This window comes from Toxotes jaculatrix, chromosome 8 (genome assembly GCF_017976425.1).
Source record: "Toxotes jaculatrix isolate fToxJac2 chromosome 8, fToxJac2.pri, whole genome shotgun sequence".
Classification (NCBI taxonomy): Eukaryota; Metazoa; Chordata; class Actinopteri; family Toxotidae; genus Toxotes; species Toxotes jaculatrix.
Window position 1 is genome coordinate 15,443,178 of NC_054401.1, and position 12,849 is coordinate 15,456,026.

General features: G+C 41.6%; 2 protein-coding genes across 5 annotated transcripts; both read right to left on the minus strand.

Moving 5' to 3' along the window:
* Positions 1–7: 7 nt before the first annotated feature.
* Positions 8–3,804, minus strand: LOC121186048 (transmembrane protein 222-like). The gene is made up of 6 exons (XM_041044650.1): positions 3,686–3,804; positions 3,310–3,394; positions 2,961–2,992; positions 2,757–2,853; positions 2,534–2,664; positions 8–1,307 (listed from the first exon to the last, which is right to left on the minus strand). Exons 1-6 carry the CDS (start codon positions 3,802–3,804, stop codon positions 1,220–1,222), a joined length of 552 nt encoding a protein of 183 aa, XP_040900584.1. The 3' UTR covers positions 8–1,219.
* Positions 3,805–4,604: 800 nt separating this feature from the next.
* Positions 4,605–11,856, minus strand: wdtc1 (WD and tetratricopeptide repeats 1). 4 transcript variants are annotated; one of them, XM_041045197.1, is made up of 16 exons: positions 11,821–11,856; positions 11,052–11,191; positions 10,795–10,878; positions 10,605–10,651; positions 10,120–10,231; positions 9,253–9,440; positions 8,951–9,133; positions 8,723–8,817; positions 8,467–8,582; positions 8,278–8,353; positions 8,085–8,181; positions 7,805–7,975; positions 7,456–7,691; positions 6,985–7,153; positions 6,295–6,487; positions 4,605–6,191 (listed from the first exon to the last, which is right to left on the minus strand). In XM_041045197.1, exons 2-16 carry the CDS (start codon positions 11,115–11,117, stop codon positions 5,994–5,996), a joined length of 2,031 nt encoding a protein of 676 aa, XP_040901131.1. In that variant the 5' UTR covers positions 11,118–11,191; positions 11,821–11,856; the 3' UTR covers positions 4,605–5,993. The 4 variants fall into 4 exon arrangements, with proteins under 4 accessions (XP_040901131.1, XP_040901130.1, XP_040901132.1 ...); XM_041045196.1 differs by having other exon boundaries at positions 11,719–11,848; XM_041045198.1 differs by having other exon boundaries at positions 11,052–11,132; positions 11,719–11,846.
* Positions 11,857–12,849: the final 993 nt, after the last annotated feature.

Consider the following 12,849-nt stretch of genomic DNA (forward strand, 5'->3'; position numbering starts at 1 on the left):
GTAAAGAGTCAAAAAAATTTTTAACACACAAGAGTATAAATTATAGCAGAAAAAAAACTTGATTCCATGTGAATTTATAAGTCAAATTCTAACTTTTATGCAAAGCTTTTGTTCTCACAAACTAATCAAATAAAGCAGAGGCGGCAAAGACTGCTCCAGCATCAGTCCCTCATCTGTTCCACTCTGGGAATAAAGGTTCCAGTAAACTGATGGTAGTTCATATCACGCAGAATCTGTTGGATGAAAAAGGTACGTGGTTCCCTTAAAGGTACAGAGGACGATTAGGGCATCCACTGCCTGTGACCTACACCACAGTCTGACAGGGGAGATGTATAAAAGGCTACAGCACATCCAAAGAAAATCCACAACAAAAGAAATATTAAACTGATAGAAAGATATACAACAATAAATAATACTCTTTCAGGTGCACAGCATTGAAAACAACAAAATAAATGATATACAACAATGTAATGTACTATTGCTCATACTTTGTATAAATCGGCAGTAATAATAACATTCCAGCATGAGGATGTATGGTTTGAAAGCATTCAGTTTCTGTCTGGAGAAAAGCAAGCAATAAAGAAAAAAAGAAAAAGAAAAAACACTTCATTTTTTTTATACGACAGAGGAAAGTGGATTGAAGGGAGGACACATTTTTACAGGATAATATCACTATTTTTCACATGTGGGTCCTACATCATTCTATCTTTGGTAGCGGCTCATATCTCTTAGACAAATAATTGATGAATATATTTCAGCATTAAGATTTCGTGGTCCATTTTGGATGCCATTCATCACTGAAATGTACATTAGCCAGACTGGAAACACATTCATCATTGCCATCCATGTAAAATACATCAGTGGAACTCACCAGCATTGCTCTGCTGTAGTGTAATCTTCCATCGTAATCTTCTCAATAAGCAAAACAAAAACATAGAACCCACTATGTGAATGAACTGTTTTGTAGATACTGTAGCTTACACACCTTACTAATTCATAAATACATAAATAAATACATAAATAAAAAGTACAATAATTTTGGGATTTCAGAACTACCCACAGACAGCTAGGCTTTGCCCTCAGTTACCCTGCTAGAGACTAGATCACTACAGACAATGAAGTCCTTCAGAAGTCCCATCAAACCACTTCATTCACGTCAGTGACAATCGATAAAGTATAACCAAAGTCTTTGAGTCATCCCTTCGTGCTGCTTGCTCCATTACTGTAGGTTGAGTGTTAGGATGAAGGTGGCGAGGACTCCACACAACATGAGGAAGGGCAGCCAGGTCTTGAGGAACGCTGCCCAGCTGAAATACAGAAAGAGGGTAACGCATGTTAGTAATCATGAACACCTGGATATTATGGGGGGTGTGTATATGTGTGTGTAGCAGAGAGGCCCACTCCTGTATATTTTGGACAGACAAGGACATGTGAGGTGTGTTGCTATATCACATGGTCTGGTCTCTTCACTCCCAGAGGCCCACAGCTCCCCTCCCTCCCTGTGGCTGCACCCCAGCCTGCGTCCTACTGTCCTTTCCACCCAGCCGGCGCAGGGAGCCCCAGCAGAGAGGTGACCTCCAGTGGTGACACAGAGGGAAGCGCTGCTGTCAGTGATGAATTACACGACTGCCCTTCTGTTTAAAAGACTCCTGTGCCGTGGGAGTGTATGTGCAGAGGCAGCACAAACTGTGACGCCAGCGCTGCCTATGTGGGTCAGCGGAGAATAATGACGGGGGTTCTCTGAGCCATATGTCTCTTAATGCTCACTAGCCTCCAGCAGCTGAGCAATTTAAGTGTGTGTACATGACTTTGATGAAGATGCCTCAGGTGTGTATCGTTAGGAACCATATTTTTCCACTGCCAACCTGTATTTCTACTATGGCTACTTCTGTCGTCTCTGTTTATGTGCAACACCTATTGCATGTCTGACTGTCCTGGAAAAGGAATTTCCTCCTCACTTCCCTCCTTCTCCCTCTGTTCCTGTTAAAGGTATTTTCTGTGCCATTTTTTCTTATCAAAATAAAGAGTCTAAGGACATATAAACCAAGAATACCAGAACTTAAAAATAATAGGCGAGTTTGGTGTTCATGATCAAGAATGCACTGCAGATGCACACCCATGAAGCAACTAGGCCAGGCTCTAGAGTGGATTGACTGTTAAACATAGGTTGTTCGATTCCCCTGCTGTTTCTGTTCAAATGGTGAAGTGTCTTCAACCAAAACATTCAAATTCCCCAAATGCTTCTGATGTATGTACGTGGTAACTTCGGACAAAAAGATCTATCAAATGAATTTAACATAAAGCTGCAAATGTAAATGCTGGCAAATTAATCATCATTTTATTTTGGTAAAATAATTAAATGTTAACATATTACTGCCCACTAAACCATAAAGACCCTATATGGCAAAGTGCACTGGGAAATGGAGGACCACGACACAGATGCTCACTTGGATGCAGGGCAGGACTTCGGCTTTGTATACACCTTCTTCTTACAGTGCTTGAACAAATGGCAGAATGAGGCAAAAATACTTACCTGACATGTTTTCCATTAAGGAGAGAGAGCGCACACAGGTTCACCATGTTCCAAGAAGTACTGTTGTCGTAGCGCATAAGGTTCAGGGCCATGGCAACGTGGGAATGGCAGTTATCAAAGCATAGATTGTGCTTCAATGTAACAGAAAAAGTAAATCATTATTACATGGATATTAATATGGAAATACATGTACTCAAAATCCTAAATACTGTCTCTGTCTTACCGGCCTACATTTGTATTCCTCAGACGCATCATGTACTGCTTTGTCCCATGTGGCAGCTCCGTTACCACAGACTTTGTCCACATCAAGCTTCCAATACCTGCAATATTAGTTGCCAATCAATCAACGTTATTTTAAATGTGTGATTTGGTGTGGTCTACTTGCTGAAATTCTATTCAAACACAATATTTTGATTAATGAACTCACTTGGTCGGTCTACCAAAGCCCATGTTGTCCTCCTGAAGAAAAGAAACAGTCATATTTTATAACATTTAATGAAACACGCATGTGAAATTATTCTTGACATTACTGTGGAATTCAGATCTGAGAGGTTCATCACCGGTGTATTTAAAACACAAAATACAGTGGATACCATACATTATGAGTAAATATGAGAGTTGTAGCCTGAAGGCAACAACTCATTTATCATCAGTTCATCAGCTCCATTCAGTATGACATCTCAGATTTAGGGCTTGTATTTAGGGCTTTAATTTATGTCACACTTCCACTCCCACTTGCATCTGATACACACACGGATTAACTAGAGCAAACTCACCGAGACAAAGTATGATCCTGCAAAATCTCGTATGACTCCAGAAGAGGTGCATATACCCATGTGACCAATGAAGGGGAGCACCCACCTGCAGGATGCACCAAGCAGAAAACAATACATCGACAAATGGGACTCTTAAAATACATACATAGTGCGCATATGTCAATTCATGCACGTTGGCTTGTGTAGCAGAATACATACTGTACAGTACATTTAATGCAGTAATTCATTAAAATGAAATAGCATAAGAATTGACCAGCCGATATCACAAATCTGCTTCATTTCATCTGACGTCTGAGAAATAACAACCTGCCGCCCGAGCGGCAAGCTTTCACATTTAACGCTAAGCTAGCAGGACCTGGAAGTGTCGGCCTCTTACGATAAAATAGGAATGGGTGTCCAGACAATGCAGTAGGGGTAGCGGCTGCTTTTTCTGTCGCTTTTTAAAAAGTCCCCGTGGTAATTCATCATCATGTCGATATCGTCCGCCTCCGCCATCACTGCCCCGGAGTGACAGAAGCTGACAGTGACGCACAGACTACGCCGGACGGCGTGGAAGCGGAAACGCGCAGACGTCGTCTCAGCTGGGTGAACCAACGGTCGGCCAGTGAACGCAGCACCGTTCATTAGTGCACCCGCTGCGGCGTTTGATTGCCATCATTTAATGGGATTTATTAAGCACCGCAGGGTTAAACACACCAAACTGTCTACCAAAACAACAATATGTATTATTTTTGTCAACGGTAGCTACATTTTAGATTTATGTTTATTTGTTTGTTCTCACACAAAATTTCTCCTTCATAATATTTCATGTGAATATGTATTGTTTAAATTAACACACCAAAGATTTTGATAAACATTTATCAAACAAGTACAAAAAGCTAGTTTTTCAGGACTGGGACTGTCTATTAAATCTCAGCCCTATTTGGCAGCCACACTCACAGGCTCAGTCAGCCGTGAGCTTCATGTGTGTAACAACCACTACTCCTAAAGCTGGGTCACCTCATTACTGTACAGTATATGGGGCATGAGATGCTCCCCCTAACTACTCATGCTTGTGATGTACTGTGCTCACATTTGTTGCCTAATAGTCAGCAAAAGCAGAGAGTAGAGCAGACACTGATGGATGAGCAGGATACCAGAAAGTTCATAGCCTCGCCTACAGAACATCTTCCCAACCTAGTTAGCATTGCATCAGCACTGCTCTAGTTGTTGTGTAACTGTTACCCTAAAAGGACAAACAGTTCCTCTTTCAGTCTTACCACTGGTGGAACAAAAAATCAAGAATGCAGACAATAAGGTGTTCAATAATTTTATTTCTTACTTTGTTTGCAACAAAGGTTATTATAGGACTCCTCAAAGAAAAACAGAGTATCTCAAATTAATAAACAAAGTAAAACACATGAAAGCCTAGTGTTGCATGTTGCTGAGGGCCCATTTCTTAACATTTACCCTATTTGAGGGCAAAGAAGACCCAATGATGTGTTCTTTGAGCAACGGATGGGATGGCTCTGTGTCCTTGTTCTTTTTTTTTTTTTTGCCCATAACTATGGTCAGAGAAGCCTCATGCAAGCAGGACTGAACACCTGACTGCAGCAGAGGACTAGTGCTAGAGCCACGCAGCTAGTAGGCAGGAAACCTATCGGCACCAAATACTTACTGTAGCACCCGGTTGGCATTTACCACAAAATTAGCATCTGTGTCCCACTTATACCCAACAGAGGTTTCACACTGACATTTCATTCCAAATGACATTTACAATCAGTGGGACTGTCTGACTGAAAACAAAAACTGTATTAGAAAGTTATTTTTGTTTTACAAATATTTCTTTGTCGATATCTTGTTGATCGTGTCAACAATCTCTTGTAGTAAAACCTCTTAACTAAAAGGAGACCAGTTTGCCAAAATTATGTTTCAATGAAACAGAGGAAACAAACAATCCTTGGCCGCTGAAATGATAGATGACAACCTTTGGCAGAAGAAACCACTGTTTTTTTTCTGACAGTTATAAACAAAGCTTGTAAATACTTTTCATTGGAGCAACACCAGCAGCTTTCACAGCTTGGAGATTCTAAATAATTCTAGGCTTTCTGTGACCGAAACTTCAACTGAAAATATGATCAAGTCTAACTCAGAATCAATGACTTGGGTGTGCAGCCTTTCTGAGATGAGCGGGCACTGTGACTTTTAGCTCCAACTGTAGAGCAGGCAGGAGATGCATCCGATCCTCCATGGAGGACACTGCGACTGTGTGGCCACGCGGACCTGAAAAATAGGTCGCCTGACTGCAGGCTTCTCCTTCTACATGTTGTGTGTCTCTCCAACATAAACCTGAGGAGGGATAAGTGCTGAACTCCTCCTTCTGCGTGAGAAACTGGGGAGTGACGTGGAAGGTGCTCTCCTCAAAGGTGTCCCCCTGCCACCACAGGATGCAGGGAGGGGCTGAGGTGTTGTTGGTGCTTTGAAGGGGCGAGATGGGTGTTGTCTCCACCCTCCATGAATTCTTCTCCCCAAAGTGGTCTCCACCGGTCCTGTCTTAGGACAGGGGAGGGCGATGCATAGTGCAGAGATGTGACATGACATTCACTCAATGTTTCTGTCAGATAGGGGGGAAATTAAGATTCAAACAGGAGCTGGGAGAGTGCTTTGCTTCCTACATCCATTCTGCAGAATGGCTGACAGTTTGCTTAGCTTGGCCGACACTGCACTTGTCCCTCTGAGCTGTCTTCATCATCTGAGCCATCTGGGCCAACGCCACGCAGGCCTGTGATGCGATAGCCCATGTTCAGCAGCATTACCTCCAATGGATCAGCGTTCATACGCCGCTGGTTCGCCTGAGCAGCACTCTCCATGTCCTCCACTACACGCCCGTTCTCACTCTCCGTCTGTGTTATGAGAAAGTAGAGGGCAGGAGAAACGGTAATGAAAAAAATGGTATAATATAGCAGTATTTATGCAGAAATAAAAAACAGATTATCTGTTGTATACCTCTGGTCTGGGGTTCCATAATCGAACTACGGGGTCAATACCGCTCGTAGCCAGGAAGCAGTAGCTGGGGTGGGGCTGCAGGCAGTTGACTATGGACTCATCCCCCTGCAGGATCCTCACCAGATTAGTTGTCTCTTTTTCCCAGATGAAGAAGGAGCCGTCATCTGAGCCACTGACAATGTACTGCCCCTTGCTGTCGAGAAAAGGAGAGTATTCAGACCTGACTGACAAGCTATGTTCTTGGAACGTGTTACATTTACTGGGAATTAGAAGATTGTTTTGCATTGAACTTCTTTCACAGAACACTCAATCATTTCACCGTACAGGTGTGTAATCGTGGCTTGCCTAGTTCTGGTGTGAAAGGTAGCTCATCAGAGCATACTGGTATAGAAGGTTCAGTGGGAAATGAACTTTGTGTTGCATTATGAGTATTGTTTTATATTCTAGTGGCTTTAGTTATTCAGATTTTCTGACTGAATATTGTGGAGGTGAAGTACAGTTTTTCACAAATAACACAACTTACAGTACTTAATTTGGCCTAAAGTATAAAAAGACCAGGTGCTGCTGTTTAGAGGAAACCGGAGCACTCTTGATTGGTGTCCCTTTCTCTGTGGTCCTCTGCCTTAAGCTATGGAGCTCGTGACTGCCCCCTAGCGAGGCCTCTGCAGACTGAGAGTGAGATCTCCTGACCTTCCAAAGAAGTTGGCCTCTTTGATGTCAGTGGTGGTGTTGCAGTGACCACAGTATCTGTGCTTGTAGTCAAAGCTGCGCTCTCTCAGCAACAACTCATCTTCAGGGATGGACTCCTTCCGACTGAATGAGTGAAATCGAATGGAGCTATTGGTCTTCTTATCTTCAGCTGGAGAGGAAAGAAATCAAACTCATTATCACTGAACCATTCAGACACATTAACAAAATAAGAAAGAGTGGGCAGTAAATACATAATAATAAAGACACAGCTGCTAAGTTATCACTCAAGCGTCATTAACACATTAACAAAAATTTGTTTTAGCTTGTATGAACAGTGTGTACTTTATTCCCAAGTCTTCAAACAAAAGGGTGGTGGCAGTGTGGCTTGTATGTTTAATTTAAGATCCAACTGTGTACATGCGTGTTTGACAAATAAGAGCTACAGCTAAGTACCATTTTTCCCTTTCATACCTGATTCTGTCTTAGAGAAGAGAGCGGCCTTGATATCTTTATCTAAGGCGTCACAGGCGCTACTGTGCGCCTGCTCCGGAAACTTTCCTTTGAAATCGTCCAAACACTCCAGAGCCTCAGCCACGTACTTCAGCTCAAACAGGCACCGTGCCAGTCTGAAATGTGCTTTCAGGTGGCCAGGGTTTAAAGTCAGAGCCTTCAGGCAGTCCCTGAGGGCATCATAATGGTCTCCATCCCTGTAAATCACAGATGTAAACAAAACACTTATCTGCTTTCATAGCATTTAGGAAAATGTGATGAACTGTCAACTGCAGTGGTGCTTTAGGCATCCTGATGTGACGAGGCCTACCACTTGCGTTTCATGTATGCTGCAGCCCGGTTCCCGTACAGCATGGCATTGCAGCTGGCCTGATGAATGCCTAAACTGTACAACTGGATGGCCTGTGTCCACTGCTGCTGTGCAAATGCATCATTAGCTTGTTGCTTTATCTTCTCCAAGTGAGGAGGAAGCTCAGTGGAACTAAAGCAAAGAGAACAGAGGAAACACGACTCAATTATGTGCACTCTCAAACCTTCAAACAATCAATCTGTGTGTGGAAGCGATCACTGACAGGGAGAAAGACAACTACCTAGAGCGTGTCTTGCTTCCGGAAAAGCGAATATGGCTAGTTGGCAAGTGAATTCCATTGGAGACGCCATGGGTTGTCTTTCCGTTCTGCACTTCTCCTAGAAAGCCAAAGTTTTAGAAACCCCAATACATACATAGATAGCGTACTTATGAAAGTCTATGAGGCACCATTCACCAGTCATGCACAGACCTACCTGTTGATGACTGGCACTTTTTTGGGAGCAAGAAGGTGTATGGCCTCTGTTTAAATGTCAAATCAAACAGATACACCTAGAAGAACCATAATAAAAAAAACAAAAACAAATGAAAAAACAAAAATTACAGCATGGACCACAAATAAATAGTTCCTCTCACTATTCCTTGTTTGTTCTAACAAGCGTTACCTGTTCCCCACCCATGTTAACAAGCAGCTCTGTGCCATCTGGACTGAAGGTGACATAGGTGGCCACCAGGACCCTTAGGCGGTTATTGTAGTCAGGTAGTTTCACTGGCAGGTGCCCTAGAGCATTCAAACAGATAGTGATGTTATTCAACCGCATGCTTCACAGTTACTTTCCTGTAACCTGTGCATTTTTCTGATGAACCCAGATGTACCCATTAAATAAAATTTGAGACCAGACAATTCAGCTGTATATGCACCTGCAACATAATACTGCCCAGCTCCATCTGGGATGGGCTTCTGCCTTTCACAGAATGTGTGCACAGCTGCCGATGTGCTCTGACTCATAGATTTCCTGTGTAAGGAACAAAACAACTTGGTTAAAACCCAGTTGAGCAGGTATATATTAAAACCTGGAATGCAGAATAAACCACACTTCAGTGGCTGGTGAATCATTCGCACAGGACGACATCAAAAACTTCACCAACCTATAGTTGTGAATCATTCTGATGTCATAGAGGCGTACAAAGGGACCATTGGCTCCCACCGCCAGGTAGTTGTTGTCTCGTGGGTTGACAGCCAGACACTTCGCCTCAACCAACTGACCACAAAACTCTGTCAGGTCAATCAGCACCTCAGAGCGTTTACTGCTTTCCCGTAAGTCATACTGTCTGTAGTGAACAAGGAGAAAGTGAACATGTTACATGCAGTAAAACTAGGGATGACATATCTTTTGACTTTAGTAAATAAAACATGGGTATTTAATCCATTTAAATCCCTGGCTTCTGACCTGATGATGCCGTCCTCCGCAGCACTCCAGAAGGTGTTGGGCCACATGGGTGCTGTGGCGATGCGTTTGACTCTGTTGGTATGATCAGAAAACATATGGATGGTTTCCTTCACGGTCAGGTCGTGCACATGGACCTTTGTGTCGGCTGCACCTGTTACCAAAATCCTGTCCCCAGAGTGAGGAAGGAACTGCATGGACAGAGAAACAGACCAGAATTACCTGATGATTAGATACAAAATGTCTTGTGATTAGCTGATTTTTAAAGCATATAATAATCCAGTCATGGCCAATAACCAAAGGGAACTCATGGGAGCAGTCCATTAATATTCCCGTTTCAATGCTATGGGTTAAAGTCTTTAGACACAACCTCCATTATGTCATTATGTTACAATATAACATTTCCCTCTAGTATTTGACCTCATTTCTGTTATGTAGTTATAGTACAGGAGAACATGTACATAGATGGGTTTTCCACCAAATAACATGCGACTCATTACATGGCCAACAGTGCCACCTAATGTACAGGAAGTGAATTTGTAACACTGAGAGCATTTTTAATGACTAAAGGGTGAGGTGAGGCAGAGCAAAGAATCTTACCAGCAGGCCTGGCAAAAGCATCCAGAATTTGAATTGTGATAAGGAGCCCAAGTTAGCTTAAGGTGTTTGCATGGATAGAATGCACTAAACACTAAAATGGGAGTAAGTCACTACTCTTTCTCTGCCCGAAGATATAAATCAACAAAGTAGGCTCCATCTTATTCACATCACTGCCTTGATTACACTATGACTGGATAATCGATGTGTAAGTAAATGCAGACACTGTAAATGATTTCAGCTCACATCCATCTTCCAATTAGTCCTTCTTACCTTTACAGAGAATATATTTGCTGCATGACCCGTGTGCATAGTTGTAAGCTTCTTGTGTCTGAATGGATCCCAGATGATGGCATGTTGATCATCTGAGCCAGAGGCCAGTAAACTGAATACAAAAAGAATGACCAGGACAAGTCAAGCAACATTTGTATAGGCTCTTCACGCCCAGTGCAATTTAAAATCTTCCTAATCTTAATACTGACAAACATTTTAAAGGTGCAATAGCTGATTTTATTTTATTTATTTATTTTCCATTTAACTCACTGAAAGTGTCATGTGTGAGAAAAATGTTTAAGTGCCAAAGAGCAATTTCTGGATGCATATAGATGCCATTACAAAGTAGTGAAACACGGTATGCCTTCATTTTACATACAGTATGTACAAGACTTTTGTCATAGTTTTGTAGTGATGGAACGTGACCAGTGATCCCAGGTCAGAGATTAGAAATTGTTCAGAAGGTAAAATCTTTGAAGACTTACTCTCCTTGTTCATTCCACTCTAAACAGTTCACACAGCCTGTATGGCCCTGTTGAAACACACAGTATAAACTGTCAGACAAATATATGAAAATATATAGTTATATATATATGTGTGTATCCTATCAGTCTCCCTTCTTTTCACAACCCTCTGTGCATCTACAGACACATATATACACTTGTTGTCACTGACCTGAAGCTCAGCCTCCAGTCCAAGTCTCTTGATGAAGGGGTCAGTCACATGGTAGAACCTTTGAAAGCCTGGCGCTTTCTTGTCCTGAACACGTGAAGTCTCCATCAGATTTTATACATTAGAAATTATATGGTCTTTTTTGTTGGGGATAATCTATTCGGGTTAGACCTACCAGGATAATTTCTACATACATAAAACACATTGTCTGATAATTAGTATATTAGTCTCATAACATGCTATGGCATTTGTTTACTCACCCTGATCTGCCTGTGCAGGATATCTCTGGTGATGTTGACAGTAGTCATGGCCTCACCACAAAACATAAATTAGCGTCTGGGCTGGAGGTTCCAGGGGTCAGAGCACAGATGACATTTACTCTGTATTTCTTGAGAATAAGCTGTACAGACGTTAAAAACATTAAGACAGGGTTCACAATACAGGAGGGACACAAGACACTGATTTACGTTGGTGTGATTTCAACCTAAGAGGAAGAGTGCAGATATTAGAATTATTCACTCATTGTGTCTTCTCTAAAAACAGCTGAAACATAAGCATGTCATATAACGTTAGCTGGTCTACAGACTTTGATCACTCCAGTGCCAAAGACTGGGTTTGCCCCCCGTCAATGAACACCAACAAGGCGAGATCAGTAGCTAACTAGCTAATGTTAGCTATGCAGCTCTGTCAGTACTACAATCAGCGAACAGTTTCGTAAAACACTGACATTTAAAATGTAGAGGTGCTGTTAGCCTGCCAGAATCGTTAGCCACCTGTGCATCGGGCCTTTAAGAGACCTATCGTTTACCAAGTAGCTGGCGTTAGCGTATCTGCGTTACCCTGCTAGCTAAACAAAACGTCCACATCATGTAACGTCAACATTTGCAACGCTTTAATTATAATTTACGACTGCTAAAGAATTCTCACCGCTTTCCTTGAACTAAAAATGCTTCTGTCAAGAAATGTCCATTTAATAAACGTAATAAATCACACTCTATGTGAGTTTGTTGACAGGATTCTCGCTAATACCTTCTCTGACTTGAACATAACCCTCCTCCCACTGAGAACATCACGCAACTTTGTTCCGCCTGCTCAAACACAACAAACACTTCCTGTCCGTGTTCATTTCAGAATAAAAGCATTCTCCGCACAAATAAGAGCTGGCGTTTACAAACACTTCATACAAAAGCACAAAAAAACAAACAATTGCAAATAAGCTGCAAAGAGTAACTATGCAGTCTATAAGGTGTTTGATAATATGATATGATAATATGATAATAGATGACACTTTCACTCTCACTAAACCAAACAGAAACGCACTCTGACACATTTTGTGATTATATTGACATGTACACAACAAGCTCAAAAGTATTTTGATTTTTTTTGTGTGAGCGTAAGACCCATTGAACAGATATCAGCAAAAGCCAATTGCAAATATAAATGAACAAGTGATTTCTTCTTCAGAGAAGTAACTGCAAGCATCTTGGACTCCTTATAGTGATATTTTATTTTAATGTTTCATGTATACTACATTAGTGATGATATCTTCATATTCAGATACTCAGCAGTATAGAAACTAGTGTTTGTGAGGGCAACAAAAAGTTGTTCTCATGCTATTGTCACTTTAGGCTTTACAAGGTATATCTTATTACAGTTGTCAAAACAATGTTCCAGACAGCTTCCCTACTGCAGGTAAATTCAGATAAACAGTTAATTAATGTGTGTAACTCATTTTCATTGTACCAAGAAGAGGCCAAATAAAACAGATGTTGCAATTTGTATTTCATCCATTGCAAAAAAAAAAATCCCGCATCCTGTATGGTGGGGTCAGGTATTGCAAATATCCCAAATCGATGTCCCAACTTCCTACAACAAACAGATGTCAGCAATTTTGGTATTTTCACTTCTTTGTCATCCAGAGCTGTTCTGTTTGGCGTTGACCAACAACTTCAACTACAGACGGAGTATTTCCTAATTTAGTCTACTGCTTTTTGCTTCTTAACATGTCTCCTGTGCAATAACAATGACCCATATTTTTGCATTTAACCTTACAGTATT

Coding starts and splice junctions, on each gene's coding strand:
- LOC121186048 (XM_041044650.1), bottom strand. CDS start 3,804: ATGGCGGAGGCGGACGATATCGACATGATGATGAATTACCACGGGGAC. Junction 2,854..2,960: donor GGCTTTGGTAGACCGACCAA/GTGAGTTCATTA, acceptor CTAATATTGCAG/GTATTGGAAGCTTGATGTGG. Junction 2,665..2,756: donor AGGAATACAAATGTAGGCCG/GTAAGACAGAGA, acceptor GTTACATTGAAG/CACAATCTATGCTTTGATAA.
- wdtc1 (XM_041045197.1), bottom strand. CDS start 11,117: ATGTTTTGTGGTGAGGCCATGACTACTGTCAACATCACCAGAGATATC. Junction 10,652..10,794: donor GACTGGAGGCTGAGCTTCAG/GTCAGTGACAAC, acceptor GTGTTTCAACAG/GGCCATACAGGCTGTGTGAA. Junction 8,818..8,950: donor AGAATGATTCACAACTATAG/GTTGGTGAAGTT, acceptor TTCCTTACACAG/GAAATCTATGAGTCAGAGCA.